The following is a 20,480-nucleotide window of genomic DNA, read 5'->3' as shown; positions in this document are numbered from 1 at the left end:
AGAGTTCTGGGCTTTTGCTGCCAAATGGATTTTTAAAAATTATGATCCTGCCTACGTTATTGGACCAACCTACAGTGAGTTGTTTTGCAGTAAGATACCATGTTGATGCCTCATATTAGTGTGTCTAAAACAAAATGAATATCTGGATCTGAAAAAAGATCTTTTTTTCATAATTGAAATTTCAAAAGATTAACTTTCATATATTCTCTATTCATTACATGTAAAATGAAGCATTTCAGGCATTTGGTGTTTTAATTGTGATGATTATGTTTTATAGCCCATGAAAACCAGAACCCCAGTAACTCAGATTATTAGTATATTGCCTAAGAGCAATCACAAAACAAGAATTTACAATACAGAAATGTAATGTACTCAGTACTTGGTTAGGGCTACATTTCCTCATGAGCTCCTGCATCGGTGTTGTGGAGGTGATCAGCTTGTGGTACTGCTGAGGCGTGACTGAAGCCCAGGCTGCTTTGATGGTATTTTGAGGTCAGGTGTTTCTCGTGGTCTTCTCCGTGGGTTCAGGCCAGGAGAGCTGACTGGCCAAATATGCTCAGTAATAACATGGTCAACAAACCTTTTGGTACTAGGTTTGGCACTGTGGCGAGGTGCTAAGTCCTGCTGTAATAGGAAATCAGCATCTCCATAAAGCTTGTCAGCAGATGGAAGCATCTGGTAGATTTCTGGTTTTCTCTGTATTATTGTTGGGTCTTTGCCTGAGAATGTGAAGCACCCTGAGGCAACTGCTGTTGTGATTTGGCACTATATAAATAAAACTGAATTGAATTAAACTAAAAATTTGAAATGTCACCTTGCACTTTTAAACACCTTGGATTATATGCCTCTTCACTCGTCCTGCAGATTCTAGGACCTTGATTTACAAGTGAAATGTAAAACCTACTTTCTGAAACCAGGACTTTAGACCACAGAACAGTCCAGTTCCTTTTTCTCTTTACCAGGATAAGCTGCTTCTGACACTGTCTGTGTTTCAGAAGTTGCTTCAGATTAGGAATGTGATATTTGTTCCTCTCATCCTGAATCAAGAGCCACAAGAGCATTGTGGCTCTTGATGCACTGACATCGGCCTCAGTTCACGTCCAAGTCCTTGGACAATCTTTTCTTTACAATCTTTACAAGGCTGTGATCATCTGTGTTGCCTGTACACCTTTTTCCTGTGACGTTTCCCCTCCAATGATCGAAATAAGCTTTAATAAAGCAGTCTGCAAACTTTTCAGTACTAACATTCTGTGGCTTAACCTCCTCATGGAGGATGTTGTTGATTGTCATCTGGACAACTGTCAAGTTAGCAGCCTTCCCCATGATTGCTGTTACGTTTACTGAACAAAGCAGAGAAATACATGCCATGTATACTGTGTGAAAAACAATTTACTCAAACTGTAAATTAAATATTCTAATAATTTGAAATATTTCTGATCAAAATTAAAGCAAAAATATTGGAATATTTCACGTTGTATGTAATGGATATTGAATATATGAAAGCTTTCCCTTTTGGAATTTTGGAATTTTCCTAGTTGGGTTGACTCAGCCTGATGGGATTTTCAGTAAACATTCTTCTCTATAAGAGGTACAACACTTGGACTCAGTTAGAGCCAGCACTTTGCTAAATTGGGCTGGAAACCAAGAAAAGGACAGAGAAAGCTATATTTAGAAACATCTCTCAGACCTAGAGACACACACAGTGTCCATGTTATCAGTGATTTCATCAAGTGGAGCTTCCTGGATATTTTTCTTGTGTTCATGGAGTCAGTGAACTTTTGAACAATGGACTATTCACTGTAATTTCCTGGAGACCTGAGCCCTTGTTCAGGCAGGGGGGTAAGAGCAACAGATTCAGAAATAAAAGCTCCAACAATACCATGTAACACAAATTCCACTAAGTCAGCAAATTAAGATCCTCCCCTTCATTATCCAGATAGCCCTGGAGAAAAGTGTCTATTATCACAGGTTAAGGATCACCTCACATACTGGTAAAAGGAACCATTGATTCGATTTTAAGATGGACGTTTAATTTTAAGTTTCATCCTCAAAGATTAGAGAATTAAAGTGCTTCCTAGAAAGTGACCTGGACTTTTCTTATCCTCTCTTGAAGCTGAAGTAGTCCCTCATTCGTCAGACTTAAAAGGTCGTCTGGTGATGACAGCACAGGTTACAGGCTTGTCTCGTGTATGACTTTGAGGAAAATGGAGTTATTCAGAAAAATAGAATATTGTCTTATTTGAGAATAAAATGCTACAGCAGTGTTCTCTGACCCTTAGACAAACCTGTGAAATTAGTTTTATACATTTCTGAAAAGTTCACTCTTTGAAGAGGCCGGATCTTCGCACCATGCACAAAAATGTATCAGATGGATTTTTTTTTTTTGTTATTTTTTAAGATTTGCTTCTTGAGAGCGTTGTTTCCAAACTGCTCTCTTAAAAGGATAAGGGAAAAGTCACCTTTTATTCCCCTTAACTGTGCTTAGAGCTACAGTAATTGCTGTCTTAGATGGACAGAAATGAATTTTTGAAAGCTCTTTGAAGTACCCACAGTGAAGCTTTTCAGCCTTTCATACTCAGTGTGATTACTTTGGCAGCTGTATGAAGAACGCCGCTTGTGCCTGATGAATAACTGTCAGCATGGAGTTAGGCATTAAAACAAACTGGGAAGGGTTTCTGTCATTACTACGAAATACAAAGATCGTTGTCTCCTCTGAAGCCGTAATGCATGTGAAGCAAAGATACAGTGTACACCACTGCATCTTTGCAAGCGCCAATTCGAGCACCTTCCTTTTGCTAATGTGACAGCCATTTTATCAAGGATTCTCCTGTGTTTGGGTCAATACTGAAATATTGAAGTTCCTCATTAATCGCTGCCCATTTCCTGCTTGCCATAAGAGAAAGCAGCTGCGCTGTACACTCACTGAGGCCACAGACTCTGATTATTGCCATTTAAAAATCTGATCACTTCTTATGAAGTGAAAGTGGACCAGCGGATGGTAGCCGCAGATACTGCACTGGCATTAAAATGTGTGAGCTTATTCAGATGACCAGTGAGTACTTCTGCATAAGTGCAGAATGAAATAAAGGCAGATCTAAAATTGTTTTTGCACCATAGAAGCTCATAGAAATGAGGTGTTTTGATTGCAAAACTAAAATAAAATAGTGCTGGTCAAAGGGGAGCTCTTTTGTTAAACTGCAGCTCCTTGTTTTTATTCTGGCTGCCCCTAACAAATAGAAGGTTTTGAGGATCAGTCTGTTTGCACATTTGCACAAATTGCATTCATTTTTGCTCTGTTCTGATAAACTATTTACATAATTAAGTCATCATTTGAGTGCTTAAAAAGATTAAACATCCACTGCTTCGGGGCCTGAACTGTGAATGTCTGTTGAAATTCCGAAGTTGAACTGAATTAAATATTTTGGAATAATGGACTTTTGTTGGACAGAACAAGCCATTTCCTGCAACACGCCTTGGGAAATTGTAATGGACATTTTTAATGTTTAATGTTTTATGATTTACATCATTGGTTCTAATGGAAATAACATTATGTGCAACCCAACAACAGTCTGTCAGTCACAGCAGTTGCATTTGCACACTTTGATGAGATTGACAATGGTTAAAAGTTCTGGGAAAGAAGAGAAAGCAGACTATGAGTTTAGATCATTGAGTGGCTTTTCTTATTTGTTTTCTTCTGTTTTTTGTTGTTTTGTTTTTGTTTTTTTGCTATTTAGCATTCAGTCCCTCCGGTCACTAAAAGACATCATCACTTAGGCGAACCCTAAAGCCTAACTCCCAGAAGGTTCGGGGGTCTGAGGTTTAAAACATTTTGAGATGAATTCCAGCATCCAGCTCTCACCCTGCATTTTAATGAGCCTATTTGCATATTTGTTCATCATTATCTCTGTAAAGCTTATTGATGTGAAAAGTGTCGTCACATTAATGTGTTAGCTCAGCACTTTCAAACTTGGCTCCTTTTCTATATTTTGATTTTGGAAATACATGAAAGGACTTGTCGACATGTGATGAGAGGAATGAGGGAAGACAGTTGGGCAACACTTACATAAAGTCACTGTGGCTTGAATTCTACTCATGCAGGACATTGTACCTCCCAGCTGTGACTGCTGGCCTTCCTGCCACAAAGATAGCAAGCTAATTAGGATTTTCGGAAGATTTCGGATGGGCAGGTTTGACACTTTACCTCCACAGTCAGTATTTAAACGAACCTTATACTTTTTCAAAAGATGTTCCAGTAGTCACCTATAACATTCCCTTTGTCAGATTCAGCACTGACAGTCTCGACACGGTCGGGATACAAAGTGGCTGATGAGAAGGAGGACTTGGATATCTGACATCAGTAACCATGACACGTGTGAATCCAGCCTCAGCTCCGTTTTCTTCTTGCTGTAGAGCCATGATGTACTGAACTGCTGATTTCTTGCGGCAGCGCATTAACCAGTACACTTAACTTAAAGCAGCTGGAAAAACTCCACAGTGTATTGATTGAGCAGTGGCTTGCACTTCACTTAGAGTGCACCTATTAATTACACAAATACACTGTGACAACTTTAGCGTTTGTTGTAGTTGAAGAAAGATAATTCCATTTCCCGAGAGATGATAAAGAAGAGCGGAGATGGTACTTACACAACATCAGTGCCGATTTTCCTGAAAGCATAATGAAGAAGTCTCTAATGAATTCACATACAGAAAGTCTCAGTGCCTCAGCAAACTGCCTGTACATTAAGTCATGGTTTAAAGATACCTTCTTTAAGTTGTTCTATCTGAACCCTTATAGTTTCACATTTTTATGCTTTTTTTTTTTCTCCTGTTGGTTGGCTATCTTCAAGGTTTAAGAGCTTTCTGGTTCCCTTTTTGTTTTTATGTACACACATGTCAATGTTCGACTAAAGTGTGCTACACCTTTAAAATATTTTCTGAATTTCTTGATTTCTTAAGAACTCCCATCGAGGTTTGAGGTTGTTTGTCTGTTATTTTATTGCATGTGTCAAATTTTAAATGGCATTTGGTGGGAAAACAACAAACAAATGATTAGTTTTTGTTGCATCCTGATGTTGCAACATAGCGTGTTGCTCGTCATTTCATGTCACGAACCCACACTCTGACCTTTTATGTGTTATTTTAGTCTGTAGAATATTTATTTGTAAAAATAATGAGCGAAATGCGCCCCCACCGGCATGCTATTCATACACAATCCTATAATATCACATTGTTTGTTTTGAATTCAGGAATAAATTTAAAAATTAAAGGGATATTGCAGCAATTTTCACTAAGCGCATTATTTGACCTTAATCACTACAAACAAATATTTGCATATGAATGCGCGCAACTTAAAGCTTTTTGGTTCCTGCTGGTCGTTTGCTTTGTAGGCTTGAGCTTAATCTGGAGACTGAAAAAACACCACATTTTGACTGCAGTTTAGTTTTGTTAACACTAAAACTATTCGGTCAATTTGAAACATTTTGTTCAATTCAGTAAATTTTATTACTTACTGAATTTAAGGCCATGTTAAATGACTTGACGTGCTGACTGCAGATGTTTTGCCTGAATATTAATATCTTTGTTTCTGGCAATAGAACATTACTTTTACTAAGGCATTTGTTCTATATTGACACTGAAGTTTATACATTTGGGTTGTGGTTATTTAATTAATTAATTAATTAATTAATTAATGTATTTATTTTGCCAGTACTTAACTGGTGTATGGATTTATATATCTATGTGCTATTAATTTATATTAATTTATGCAACTTATGACAGTACTGCTGTCCTTCTTGGACTGGACACTGTAAAAAATCCTTTTAATCTCAAGAGTTTTATTAAAGGTTAAAAAAATAATAAGCAATTATTCCACCTTTATATTGTAAGGTGAAGAGCCCACTATATTAGAAAACCAGAGGCTCTCTTATGAGCAACACTTGGGAGCAGTAGTGAAGAAGAACTCCCTTCTAACAGGAAGAGACCTCCAGCAAAACAAAACTAGGCTCAAGGAGGGACAGAAAGCTACCAACAACCAGTTGAGGGGTGAGGGGAAAGAGAGAGAAAGGAGAGAAGAGAGAGAAAGATTAAAACACACAAATAGTTGGCAAGAAAAGGCAAAAGATAATGCTGTACATCTATAAACAATGACCGAAGGGTGAACAGGAAGTTTATCCCTGGATATGTGCAGCTACACAGGAATAATTGAAAAAAATCAGCTGTTGGCCCAAGAGGTTAAGTCAGCAGACTAGCCAGTGGGTTTGCAGACAAGCCTTATATTCATGGACATTACAGTTTGTGTCACACTGATCACAGAAAATGTGACAAAAAGCGTAGTGCTGGACACCTTTTTTAATCAAAGAAATGCAAAACAAAATGATAAATATGAGTGCATGTGCACTATGCATGCAAAAGTAAGTACCATCAGTACTTACTGCATATGACTGATGGTGTACGTACCGTCCGTTTCCGGCTGGCACACATTAAATGATAGAGTTAGGGCTATGACAGTGTTAAGTGCATATGGGGAGGTAACAACTTAATTAATAATGTTAGAGCTCTTAAAGCTGCACCGATCAATATTTTTACATTACCCGAGGAGTAAATGACGGTGAGTAATGAGCAATGTTGTTGTGTTGTTTGTCGTAATGTAACCAAGAGTCACCCTGCAGTTTACCCTCAAAGTGTTTTAGTGCCTTCAGTTCATTCGTTCGGTCGTATTGCCCACAGCCTTTTCTTTCACATTCATTTCCACTGCTTTCACAAGCATCAGGAGGCAGATTTTCTTTCATGAAAGTCTGGTTCAGAATGATTCGCCTGCCTCCAAACTGCAGAGAAACAAAAATTAGCAACTAGCTGGTGAACATTGTGAAACTGTTTTCAGGTGAAGAACCAGATATTTCTCCTGAGAGTTGGTGGGGACCAAAACAGAGGTGAGAAGGAAAATTGGAGTCAGAGATGTGTTGAAGCAACATCTTAAAATTTACAGGGAGCTTGCTATTGGACTTCCAATTGGTTGCAAATCCTTTGTAACACGGTTGTTATTAGATGTGATGAATACATTCTGCTGTTCCACCCACAAAAAGCAAAAACCATATCTGATTTTAATTTTTAAATTTTGATGATCTCCCATGTGAGGTCGTCTCCTTTTGCATCTCCTTTGCACATGCTGCTTAAAGTCCAGTTTTCACCACATATGATGGTGAGTGACGATTGTGTTGGTGTAGCCAATAATCTCTTGCCTTTTTAATACACTATGAGGGGGGCACACAATGGCATGTACTGCAGAGGAGGCTGTTGGGCTGATTGGGGCCAGACCTCAGCTCAATCGTTTTGGTTCCCACCCAGCTCTCGTCACTCGTGCAGATTCTTGGCATGGAACTCAGGTCATTTTCTCTCTGCACAAGTTTTAGGTATTTTGTGAAGTTATAGACGTACAAGTGGAAGTATTCAGAACAGGATTTGAATAGATCGATCTAATAATGTTGGCACACTGTGCTGAAGTGCTCAAAGAGACAAATAAAAGTCACCTAATATTTTTGCTGGGTTGCTTAAACTTTTAGATGCACATATCATGAATACAAGACAATACGACTCACAGAAGTCAGCTGTCACTTGCAGCAACTAAAGGACGTAAGTACACATAGCTGAATAAAGAAGGGGAACGATAAAGTGAGAAGGAAGCATCAAAAAAGCACAAAGAAGTAGATATAAATCAGTAAATATAAGAGATTACTTAGTAGGGAAAGAAAGCTGGTCTGAACTGGTTAACCAGCCTTGTTATAAGTAGTCCTGGCAGGCCATTAAAGCTGTGGCTGAGGTCCCAGCATCAGTTACCTTATTAACTTTTCTTTAAATGAATGCTCCTCTAAGCTGATCAATTCTAGTCGAGACAGATTCTCGCCAGTGTGAACTGAAGTAGCCTCAGGCTCACATTCTGCAAATATACACCTCTGTCCATGAGTTAAAAAATATGCAGGAGGGCGCATTAATAATTGATGCAGTTACAAAACTCACGATAAGGAGACTGCGGCAGGACAGAAGAAGATGTTTGCTTTAAACTTAAAGGATCAGGTACATGTGTACTGACAAGAACTTAGTGTACTTATTTTGACCCATTTCAATGGTTTAAAAGAAATAAGTCAGATATGTATGTTACCCTCTGACGTAATGCTTTGTATGTAAAAAAAAAAAAAAAAATCTTACCAATTACACACTTCATAACATGATTAACACGGGTGTCATATTTAGATTCTGTCAGGAGGAATTAAAAGTTAACTGAAAACCATGAAGGAGCAATACTTTGACCTTTCAGAACAATCCCTATGCAGGTGCTATTAAAGAAAGCACTAAATTATTACTCCAGTGTAGCTTCTAAGGTGTGTGGCATCTCAAGCTAAATGTGAAGCTAATTGAGAATTCATCACATGTTGTAGCTTTAAAATGTCAGCTGGCTGTCAAACAGCCATGTTTTTATCTGCATGACATCATATTTATGATGTCTCCGAGGGTTTTGACCGGCTGCCACTGATTAAATGACAGTGAATCATTCAGTTTGAGATAAAACAGTAAAAGTCCCCAATGCAAGTGTTAAAGGGAAGTATTCACAAGTTAACACAAATAAATGTCTGGAAGCTTCCACTAGAAAAAGAATTTTAACAGAAGAGAATAGTATTTGAGTACCAGAGGTCAGTAATGTGCTTCACTTTCACGTTTGCCTTTCTGCTGCATCAATCTGGACTCTATCCACTGCTACCTGCGAGGGAAGTGAGGCTTACTTCCCAGTTGAAACTCTATCTCTTGCGTTCAATGTGCCCTCTAAGATCTTACTGTGGAATGGTTGATATTACAGTTCATTGCTGCTTCCCAGCTCCAGATATCCAACCCTTTCCCCTCCCTTGGGTGGGAAAGGGAAACCAGACACTGTCTTGTCCAGCCTCCCCTTGGTTGGCTAAACCTCTCTGCTACCATCAGTTTTCGTTAGGGCACCGCTGCAGGCACACGACATCTGACAACCGCAAAACTTGACTGAGGAAAAATTTGGAGAAAATGGGAGCTCCAGAGGAGGAAGCGCCACGTCCCCCATCAGACATCACTGTTTTCGGGGCCAACTGTACGCTCCATGGCCTGAGCCACATATTTCTGCCCGGTGGAGTGACTTTCCGGCGGTTGCTCTGGGCTGCTGCATTCAGCGCCTCGCTTTCCATCTTCCTGCTCCAAGTGGCCGACCGTGTGATCGAGTATTATCAATACCCCCATGTTACAATTCTGGATGAAATGGACAGTCCCGTCATGTATTTCCCAGCCATAACCCTCTGCAACTACAACACCTTTCGAAAGTCTCAGCTCCGGAGGAATGACATCTTCTGGATGGCTGGACTCCTGGGTGTGGAACAAGGAGACTTTGATGATTTCATGGCCGCTATAGGGCAACCCACAGACAGCAACACCAAGTTTTTCCCCAGCAAGACCTTCAACATGCTGGAGTTTGTGCAGAGGACTAGTCATAACATAGAGGAGATGCTGCTTGACTGCAAATACAGAGGCAAGGACTGTGGTCCAGAGAACTTCACCACAGTAAGTAAGGCTCCTCATGTAGGTCTCACCTCTAGTGAGATCAGTGTAGCCACTCAATCATTTAGGGCTAAAACAAAAAAATCCCAAACAAGATCACAATGAGAGGTTGAACATGTTCTCTCTGCAATATTTCATAATGTCTCAGCAGGTTAATTGCTGATTCATTAATATTTAAACAAAATATTTAATGGGAAGTGTCAAATCGTGTGTTAAAAATCTTTAATTTGAAATTATTAATAGAAAGCTTGAAAGCAAAATTTGAACAGAAACAAAGCCTCAGGCAGAAATACCAACAACTGTGAGCTGTTCAATATTCATTATAAAACTACGATTCCAGCGCTTCATTTTGCCCGGGGGTGAAGTGAAAAATGAGTCTGTTTATGTTTCTAAACACCAGGAGATCTGCTCAAAGACGTTACATTTCCAAAATGAGCACTGTCATGATGTCATGATGAGCATAATCATTCAAATCAGATATCGTTAGTAGAGGAGACATCACTTTGATTCAAATTATGCTGTCACTGCGTAATTTAGCTTTTTTTTCTTAACATAATCCCTATTTTATTTTTAAAAATACTAGTATAAATGACATGTTTGTGAAAAGATAAAGTAGCTTTAGGGAGAACAATGGGTACGTGGGTGGAAGAGGAAAAGTTTCTGAGGAATACTAATAAAGCAGCACTTTATCTCTGTTTACAAAGCAGGAATGTGTTTCGTTCGCCTTTATAGTGATGCCAATATTTATGCTGGGTCCAGTTCTTCACTTTGCGACTGCTATTAGCTGTAATTTTTCTTGAAGGAGAAATGAAAGTTACTTTCTTAAAAGTGTCCTCCGAAACGTTTAATCTACTGAGGTGCCATATGGTTCAACAAATCTCTGCTGGCATCATGCATCATGCATTATGAAGCAAGCATATGCTGTTTTCAAGACCAGTAGGGTTTTTAACACGTTACTGTTTTTCTTTGTAAATACCTCAGAAGGATTGTCGTCTTCATCGTAGTAATGGCACCAAATGTTCTAAATATTTGTCTCCGATCACAAAAATCTAAAGCACATAATGTCACAGGAACAATGTCATTGTAGAGATGAAAAGGTAATTTGTCTTAACTTGTGTGCCTTCATTTTTTATTTTATTTTTTTGTGAACTCCAGTTTTTCCTTCTCAATTTTCAGGTCTTTACGAAAGAAATAAAATTATGTCAGCAGAATCTGAGCGGAACTTAATCGTCCTGCTGCAGAGACAGGGGAAGGATTGTATTTCGATGAAATGGGCCATTGATTTGAGTGATGAAAACCCAGCCTGAGACGGGTGTCTCATGCTGCACAGTTTCTTTGGGAACCAGCAGTGAAACAGAGGCAAATGATTTATACTAATTACCTAGCTGTTCTAATGTAGCACTACTGTTGCTATTTATTTATTTTTTTGTTAGTGACAGTGATTCACATTAAAAGAAAGGGTTTGGCTTTTCAACTCAAACCAAACCTGACACCTACTATGAAGACTTGCACATTTAAATGACTCATCAGGTTTGAGTCATATTCTCAAAAACAACACAGCGCATATGAGCTAATAAAGATGCATTTTGATATCGCTGTGATCAGTCAGATGACCTTGGCTTCTTCACATCCCTGCATACAAAGGGCACATTTCAGCTAAATGTCAGAAACTGGAGATGCTCGGAGGGCCTAAGTATAGAGGGGACTAATTAAAGATTCATAGAGCTGCCTGAATTCCCCCTTCCTCGATTCCCTCGGCCTGCTGATCTTTCTGTGGGAGGCTGAGAGGCAGGTCCTCTCATAGGAGATAAGATGGGATGGAATTGAGATTACCCATTATATACTTCAGCAACATCAACACAAAATGACTCACACAAGGTCTAGACAACATCCGACAATTAGCTCTGTGTATGTGGAAAAACCTGAGAAAATATATGCACTGAATCATTCAAATACCTCTGCTGATGCACTTAATTGATCCATTTTGGTATGGCTTTTAAAAGGACATCATTAGAATAAACATACGGCTCTATTTTCCTATTTAAACCCCTTAGTACAAAGTTTTGCGGCTATTCGACCATATTAGTTGTAGCATACTAATACTTCACTTTAGTTTGATAACATTTTTCAGATGTCCTTTCGGATCTATTTCAGTACATGCATGCGTGTACGTATGTGTAGCATTTTAGACAAAGTAACAGTGGCTGGAGAAACTTGGCATGCCTGACAGTGACAGGAAAGACCAGATGTTTCAGCTAATGAGCTGGGTATGGGTGCAGTCGTATTGAGAAATCTCATAGGGGAAATATCAGCGCCCCCAAGTGCAATCACTCCCTTTGCATCAAGTAATGAAATATTTTTTTGGGGGGAGAGATGCTGTAATTTACTGGTGGAGAACGACTCTCGTATATTTAAAAGCTGGCAGATGGTAGAGGCTGGGAATGTTCTGCCCATGCGGTGCTCTAAATATACATAGAAACATAGCCTTGAATGTCCCTGGATCAGTCTGTGGTAACAAGCCGTGCTCAGATTACAGTTTTTGGTAGCTAGGACGCTGTATATGACACAACATCACATTAAAGAAAACCATTTTTAGATTATAATATATATGATTTGCCAAATAAGTGTCTTGGTGGAGGCTTTACTTCATTATCAAATTAATCTCATGCCTCCATCTTGGTGCCTTACTGTCTGTGAAGTGGCGTGTGATTGATTACCTCATTAATACTCAAAAGCGTAAGCACCCCAACACACCCTGAATCATTGCTGTGGATTAAGCCTGCAAGACTAGCTCACACCAAATAAATCATCTGTCATTGTGTATATGCAGGATGCATGCCGAAGCTGGTGTAATATCATTTCAATCGATCACCAGCTCAGCACTTTAGCCGGCCCATGCCACTGCAGAGAGCTGATCCTAACATGTTTATCTCGTTACGCTTGATCTTCTATGTTGTCACTGAACTTCCTGTAGATCTATTAGTTTATGGTGTAACAAAAGACCTTTGGTTTAAGCTTCCTTTTTAATATTACATTAAGTCTTGCCTGCCAAAGCTAGAGCCAGGAGCTGGTGTTTTACTTTATGCGCTGCAGTATCGTCTGGAGGCTGATGTTGGCTTTGGAGGTCAAAGAAAAGAAAAAGGTGAGTAAAAGAAGCAGAAGACAGGATTGAGTGTCAGAGATGCAGACAGAGAGAGAAAATAGGCAACGTGGAGAAAAGTACAAAAGAATAGCTGCTTATACCAGAGAGAGGTGGAAAGGGTGAAAAGCGACAAATAGATCTGAAGGGGAGCGCTGACACAAAATGGAAACAAATGAGAAAGAGAAAACAGAAAAAGAGGCTGCGCTGTGCTTAGATTGAGGTGGGACTGGGACTCAGCTGAGCACTGACACCATCACTGTGATTCAGCCTGCTTTGGAGCAGAGCCAGTGCCTCGATGCACAACTGGAAGCATTAGGAGAGATGAAAGGAAGAAGGTGTGTGAAGGAGCACAAAATTACACTGCTGCTTAGAGCATGAAAAGGAGAGTAGAGATAAAATAGAGTATAGTGCAAACAATGAAATAAACAAATCTGACGCACCGAGCATAGATGACAGGCCAGATTACAAATACTTAATGTGTTTATTCCAGTACTCAGTATCAGAAAAGATTACTGTGAAAATCGCTGTTACTCTAAGTGCAGCATTGGCAGTCCAGTCAATGGCACTGAGGAGGAATACTGAAGGAATTCATGGAGGGGATGCTGTGTGAGGGTGCTTTATGCTGACTTGCACATCCGGCATACGACCATAGGCAGACATCGGAGGTGCCAGTTGACAGAACCTCTTAAGTTAATTGGCTTGTTAGGTGGAGACACCGGACACAAATATGGCTCTGTCCAAAACCAATAGAGCCATTATGTTTTGTTGTAGATTATCAGCCTCCTGGCATCATGATATTCAAACAACAGCATGCATTGTACTCCCAAGTTTTCCTAATCTACTGAACACAGATGGAGCACAAATGACTAATGGTTCATATCACAAGTTCTTTTGATTTTTGATTGCCTCAGAAGTCATATTTAGCTTTTTTTTTTCCTCCACTAATGGCCTCTGGGATCTACATCCTGGTCTCTTAGCCAATATGTTATGCACTGCACCTTTCAAAGTGTGGAGTTGCTTTCTGAGATTACTCTTCAAGACTATTTGGTCAATATCATAGACTGTATATAAAAGATGAACCCACTGGTTTGTGATACCTTGTTGTGAAACATCAGCATTAGTAATTTGGCCATGTTTGTGTCATGTTGTTGTTGTTGTTTTTAAGGCAGAATTGATCATATATGGACAAATGGAGTATACTGCATAGCTCCATTAAACTGACCCCATCACCAGGTATTATTGCTAAGTAACATGCAAATGAATGATCCGCACAGCAGGCCATCTATTTTTTTCTTTCAGATAAATCCACTAAAATATCTGAAAACACCACAAACATGCTGTAGAGATCCAGTTCAGTCAATTAACAGGGGTGAAGCCTACTAAGCCTACCAGTGAGTTAAAGTGGAAATGGCCTAACTTTAAGCCTTAATGCAGTTTAAATAGTAAAGCTATAAAATAATTTATCACCCTTTTTAGTCATCTTGAAGAAATAAATTACCCATAAACAGTGTTGGGGAGTAACGGAATACATGTACCGCCGTTACGTATTTAAAATACAAAATATGAGTAACTGTATTCCGTTACAGTTACCGTTTAAAAAGGTGGTATTCAGAATACAGTTATTTTGTTGAAATAAATGGATTACACTGCGGTACTTTCCTGTTTCATATTGTCGCGGGTCAGGACTGTTTGGGTTTTGTTTGACAGCTACGCTCTGTTGTTCCAGGCGGCAGCGTACGGTTGCCATTGTTACAGGGCGACACGCTCTCTCTCTCTCTGCGACTGTGTGTTTCCTGGGTGAGAGAGCGCCTTTTCGTTGTTGTTGTTGTTGTTGTGCTAAGCTAACAAGCAGAATGCTACAAGCTCTAAAGAATGTAGCATCATGGGCAGTGTAGTCCATGCTGCAGGGAGAATGGACTGCCATACACGTTATGGGTCTGTGAGCGCGAGGAGGGAGAAAAAGGGGAGTGGAAAGGTACGAGTTGTCATCGAGGAAAAACGGGAGCTGGAAGCATGTAAATATAATAATAACCACTTAAGCCAAGAAGAGTGCCTGACGAGCCCAGTTGTAAGTAAGCTATTAAGACTCGACTGTACACCGTGTTCGTGTTTTCCTCCGAAAACAATAAGTTCCGTTCGAGCAGCCTTTCAACGCCTCTCTCTGTCAAGAAAAGTTGACCCACACAACAAAGTAAAGCTATTTTTCGGCTACCAGCCAACAGGGACCCCGCCGTATTAGTCAGAGGTCCCTTTACTACAGTTCGGAGTCGCGGACCTTCAGTAATAGTAATAAATCACACAGCAATAGTACATTCACGTTGTTGTAAAAAGCATGATAATATATTAAGTAATCCAAAGTATTCAGAATACGTTACTGTCATTGAGTAACGTAACGGAATACGTTACAGAATACATTTTGGGGCATGTATTCTGTATTCTGTAATGGAATACATTTTAAAAGTAACCTTCCCAACACTGCCCATAAATACCAAAATACTTTTTTGTACCAGCATGTGAACATGTTTACATTTCTGCTATTTTTCTTACTTTGCATCGTCTTAATTTTTCAACCCATTGCACCTTTAGACAGAGGAGCTTAGACATCACCTATTGTTGGAAATGCCTTATTATTAGGCCACACCTCTTTCAATACAGGTGTTTTCACTGGAGTATAAACTTGTATACAGTCAAGCACCTAGTAATGCAGTCTGCCTTAACAAACATTTTGAAAGATTATGCCGTTCTAAAGAGCTCACTGGATTCTGTGAGATTTCTTTCCTCCTAGATGAGTAAGTGATTTTTATTTTTGTATGTACTGTATGTTTGTATTTATTTGTTCAGACTGCAGTATAGTAAGGTTTAAAGTAGCTGAGTAGCTTCAGGGTTCACCTGAAGGTTCTGAAGGTAAATGAAAGAGAATCTAATATCTAAATGAGGTCTGTTCTGTGAATTGCCTCTAAATTTAACTTATGGGGTTCTTTCAGTACCAAGCCCTGGAAGAGAGGCAAACTGACAGTTTTATTAATGCTGAGAGTTTTAAAGTCGTGCTGCTATGGAATGTAAACGATGCAAAGAAACAGACGAGACATTTTTGTCTGACACATATATCACCATATCGTCAGCATACATCTGTAAACCTGCCCCATGACTGCGGTGAATGATTTATATATTAACTGAAGTGGAGTGTTAGAGAGGTTAGAAAGGATGGTTTTTCATTATTAATAACAACTCAGCGATTAATGTGACATGCTGAGTTAATAACAACTCAGCCTGTCACAGTCAGATATTATAAACGCAGTGTGACATGCTGCATATGAATGCATCAAAACACTATGTAACTCATTTATATCACACACACACACACATGCATACTTACATAGGGTCTTAGCCTTACTATATAAAGTGCCTTGAGGTGACTGCTGCTGTGATTTGATGCTATAAAAATAAAAATTAATCGAATATAGTTTTATAGGTTAGAATAAGTGATTAATAAGTATTATTAACATACTGTTTTCAGTTACAAAGATTTCAATCTCTGTAAGGTTGTCAGAAAAATTCAATTTAGAACTCATACGACTAAGAATGTCATGATTTTATGTTGTGATTATGAATTGCAGCAAGTCAGCCACCAAGTGTCAGACCACATAAAGTACTGAGGCACCAATGTTGTGGTAACTCAGTAAGTGCACAGCTCCAAAACTCCTCTGGCATCCTCTGGCATCTGCACAAAAATTCTGTGTCGGGAGCTTAGTGTCATAGGTTTTCATGGCCAAGCAGCTCCTGTAGGAGTAATGTGTGGGTGCCCAGGTACTTTTGCCCATATAATATACTTCATTGTTTGTTTTTTCAGTTGTGATTTTTAAACTATGAACGTGTAATTGGCTTTCAAAATTTGTATTCTGTAATAAAAGTCCTTTAAATGCTGGTGAGGGAGAGATTTGGTGTATAGCCTCAGGAACGTTTAAGGATATGCTTTTTATTCTTAACACATACATGAGGGGGGCAAAAGAAGTTCCTGATGGAATGCTGGGTTACACTGTGGCAATTTTAGACTGCTGGCAAGTGCTTATCCCTGAATGGATTCAGGGTACCAAAAGCCTCCAGCTGAGCAAACAAGATGAGGAAAAAAAAGACGTTATCCCTGCAAAAGTACCGGTGAGGAAATTCGAGGAGTGAGTTTATCAAAGTGTGACTGCAGGCTGCAGAGTGAAAGCTTGAGTGACAGCGTTTCTTGGATTCTGCCTGGAATGGAACAAGGGAGAAAGACAGCAGGTGTAGCCAGCTGCATCTGTGTTTTATTGATACAGACTGCATCTGCCCTCCACCTGGTTTGCTTGGGAGGATATACTGTACATATGCTGCGCCAGAGACCTTTGTAATTACTCTACATTTTAAATAAGTAATGGGAGGGCACGTTTTTAACTGAACCAGAAAAAAACATGCTGCCTCAGCTCAACAAAACAGCACTTTTTTGGGGGGGGAAATGTAACAAACAACAAGGACTAACATTTTTATGTCCAATAAATGTACACTGAATATGTTCCTTCAGAGCAGCTTTGGTGTATTTTTTGTTAAATTAATTTTCCTACAAAGTGTATGGCAATATTTCTTCCTTTTGATGAATTTTATATGAGGCATTTCACAGTATAAGCCTCTCTTAGCAAAAATATCCACTCAGGGTTTCCGTGCACGACTGGTGCAGCATACAAAGTGGCTGTGTGAGAGGTTAGTTTCATTTAGAGGCAGGCCACAAGATGTCTCCCTCTGCTAAAGAAGCTGCCCGTCCAACAGAGTGACAGTCTGATTGCAAACATTTCTGCTCTGTCTGGCGGTCTCGTCCAGATTTGCATTTGTTTGGTCATTTTAAATCACAGTGTCTCTCAGCCTGTCTCTCAGCTGGCCTAAATCAAAAATTTGGAAATTCTCAGGGAGTTTTTCAAGTTTTCATGCAACGCCGAGTCTGACATGCTGCATAGCAATGAGGAATCCTGACCTCATAGAGAAAATGCTATGCTACTCAGTGTGCTCCGGCTTTATTTATTCAAACTCTAAATAATGTAAATTTTTATCTTAAAACTTTCAAGGCTGACACTGAATACTGTTTTTCTGTCAGCGCGGTTTGGCCTGCTCATCGGAAAATGTGCTGAGTGGAATAAATCAAACATGTTGCAGTCGGAGTAAAATGCAGTTCAAAGCCAACACAGGGTCATTTCTGTTTACGCATTAATCCTTTTGTCAACTGAATAAGCGACTGTTTTGATAAGCTTCAGATCAGTTTAGATTCTCCGAGGCTGACAAATGTTCTCTGATCTCAGCTTATTAAATGTTTAGATTTGTGTCTGACTTTAATATATGTTATTTGACTGGCGTTATTATGAAGGAGACGATCCCAAACTCTGCGGGGGAACTTTATATGATCTAATCAATACATCTTTTAATTAAAGGAAAACTATATATAATGTGCATGAGAGGGAGAGATTATTTAACAGACTGATTAATAGTACATGTACTATAATAGCAGCATCCTTTTTATGTGCATTTTCAGTAAGCAGGCATTAGGGCATTGGGACAGATGAATTAATTATTTTCATTATTAATTAATCTGAAAGTTATTTTCTTGGTTAACTGTTTGCGCTCTCCATATGTTATAGAAGACTAAGAAATAACGAAAAGCTGAAACAGTGTTTGGCATTTTTGCTTAAGATTTTCCTAAACAGCTCATAAATACCCTAAATGACTAATTAGCTAATTAGCTAAGCTTTAATAGTGAGTGGACATTAATGCTGGGCATGTCTTGTGTCCAGCTTCTTCTCTTCCCCGGCTGCACTCTGTGAGGTTGTGATGTGCATCTAATTGCTGCCAGGATTTCATTTGGTGTTGAACATTCTCACTGGCCCTTGAAGGAGCTCTCCCCTTTACTCAGTCAAACCTCTGCTCCTCCTCTAATGAGACCGCTGGGGTTTGCCTCGGCTTTGACATAAAAGAGGCTGGTTAGTGTCATTCCCTGACAGCCTGAGGGATCACCGAGTTGCTCTTTAAGTCGGGCTAGTAATACAAAAATCTGAAAGAATAGATATTTCAAATGGTTCTACTTTTCTTTGAGATGCTTATTTGAATTTGGTAATTTTTCTTATTACACCATGCTTCGGTACTGAGACACAGTTTAAATACATTTTCCTCCAAAGGATGATAACAATAGCAGTGTGTGAGCAGCAGACGTTTGTTTTCAGTACGGAGGATAGCAATTTTATTGGTAAGAAAAATCATTACATTTTGCCCAGAGTGCTATATATTCTTGTGTGCAGCACTGTGTTGGAGGGGATATTTTAATTAAATTAATGATTTGGGGAAGAGTTGACAAACAAACAGAGTTATGAAAGTTTTTCATATTAGAAAAAAGTTTGAAATCATTGCAGTGCTGTGATTACAGTCTAACACCAGATTTAAAGCTTTTGTCTTTATATTTGTCGTTAGCCCGGGAGTACAAAGCCCCTTTTTAATGCGATTATGTTGCTCTTCAATTCAGGAAATCTATAATTATTTTACACAAAAATTTAAACAAAGAATTGTTACATTTGTCCAGTATTTACTTTTAAAGCTACAATACCTACTACTATAAAATCCCAGAATTATCAACTGACTCTATGGAGCATTGTAGTGTTTTTGGCTGAGCTCTGACTGTGAGAACAGCAGCTCCGCCAATCTGCTGTTCAAACCTTCTGTTTGCAAGGGGCAGCCAATCAGAGGGAAGTTGACTTATAGCGAGGGTGGCAAAGCTAAAAAAAAAAAAATCTGCATGAATGAAAAATGAAATAAGATTTTCAAACTGTGAGTAATGCAAAGCCATCTAGTAGAGACCAAGAATAAAAAAAAGTTTTAGCCGGAAAGAAGCATAATAGGTCCCTTTTAAGTGCACGGTTTTGTTTGAAAATACCACATCGAAAAAAGGATGGATAGCCGCTGAAAGACAGAGAGCACATGTTAAGAGAGTAAAGATGATTGTCATGTATTGCTAGTGCGTAACCTCTGGAGATCAGAGTAATGAAATTGCGTTTTGGTTCAAACTGCTGACAAGGGATGATTCTGAGACCACGGGAGCAGCCTGCCACACGCCTCCAAAATAAATGAGCTCAAGCAATTAACTTACTAGTTAAATGCGCTTCATATCTATTGGCATCTTTCCAAAGACGATGAGAATAGAGGAAGTCTGTACAGCTGGTCAATAAATGGAGAAACAAGGCAGATAAGACGGTATTGTTGGGTGTCCTACTCTGCTGCTACACATACAGCATTAGTATTCTTGTTCTCCTTATTTTGCCTGGGTGACTTTACTGGGTCTGAAACAGAGGTTGTCAAGTGTCGTGTCAGTACAAATCAAATATCAAAATTTGACTGGATCGCTGTCACTGAAAAGAACTCGTCATGTCAGTCTGGTTTTCCTGCCATGTTGTCTGCTCGATGTGAGACATTTATTTATTTATTTATTTATTTATTTATTTATTTACTTATTTATTTATTTATGTATGGGGGGGGGGGGGTTGCTTGCCCTATGATATTAATAGGGCACATTAAACCTGGATCCTTCCAACCTGTACAGGTTTCTCAACCAATTCTATTATTCAATTTCTTCCTGATTTCCCTGAGTATACTTTCTCATATGTGCATATCCTAAATTTGTTAGAGGTCCCCCCCACTTCGCTTTATTATCAGTCAGTCTCTATCATCTGGCTGCATGCCAGAATACTTTAAAGTAGTCAGCATTTGTCTG

At 39.2% G+C, this 20,480-nt stretch overlaps 1 protein-coding gene across 3 annotated transcripts in view; it reads left to right on the top strand.

Moving 5' to 3' along the window:
- asic1c (acid-sensing (proton-gated) ion channel 1c) overlaps nucleotides 1-20,480 on the top strand; it is a 104,878-nt gene that overhangs the window by 60,913 nt on the left and 23,485 nt on the right. Inside the window, exon 1 of one of the 3 annotated variants that reach the window (XM_040020141.1) lies at nucleotides 5,284-9,573. The exons of the other annotated variants lie outside the window; for them this stretch is intronic. Within the exon in view, the coding sequence (XP_039876075.1) occupies nucleotides 9,046-9,573 (528 nt within the window). The 5' untranslated portion in view covers nucleotides 5,284-9,045. Of the gene's footprint in view, nucleotides 1-5,283; nucleotides 9,574-20,480 lie in introns of those variants that run through there. 3 annotated transcript variants of the gene reach the window in all.

This window comes from Simochromis diagramma, unplaced genomic scaffold (assembly GCF_900408965.1).
Source record: "Simochromis diagramma unplaced genomic scaffold, fSimDia1.1 OVJJ01000205.1, whole genome shotgun sequence".
NCBI lineage: Eukaryota > Metazoa > Chordata > Actinopteri > Cichliformes > Cichlidae > Simochromis > Simochromis diagramma.
Note: the sequence above shows the minus strand (reverse complement) of the source record. Positions and strands in the feature narration are given on the sequence as shown.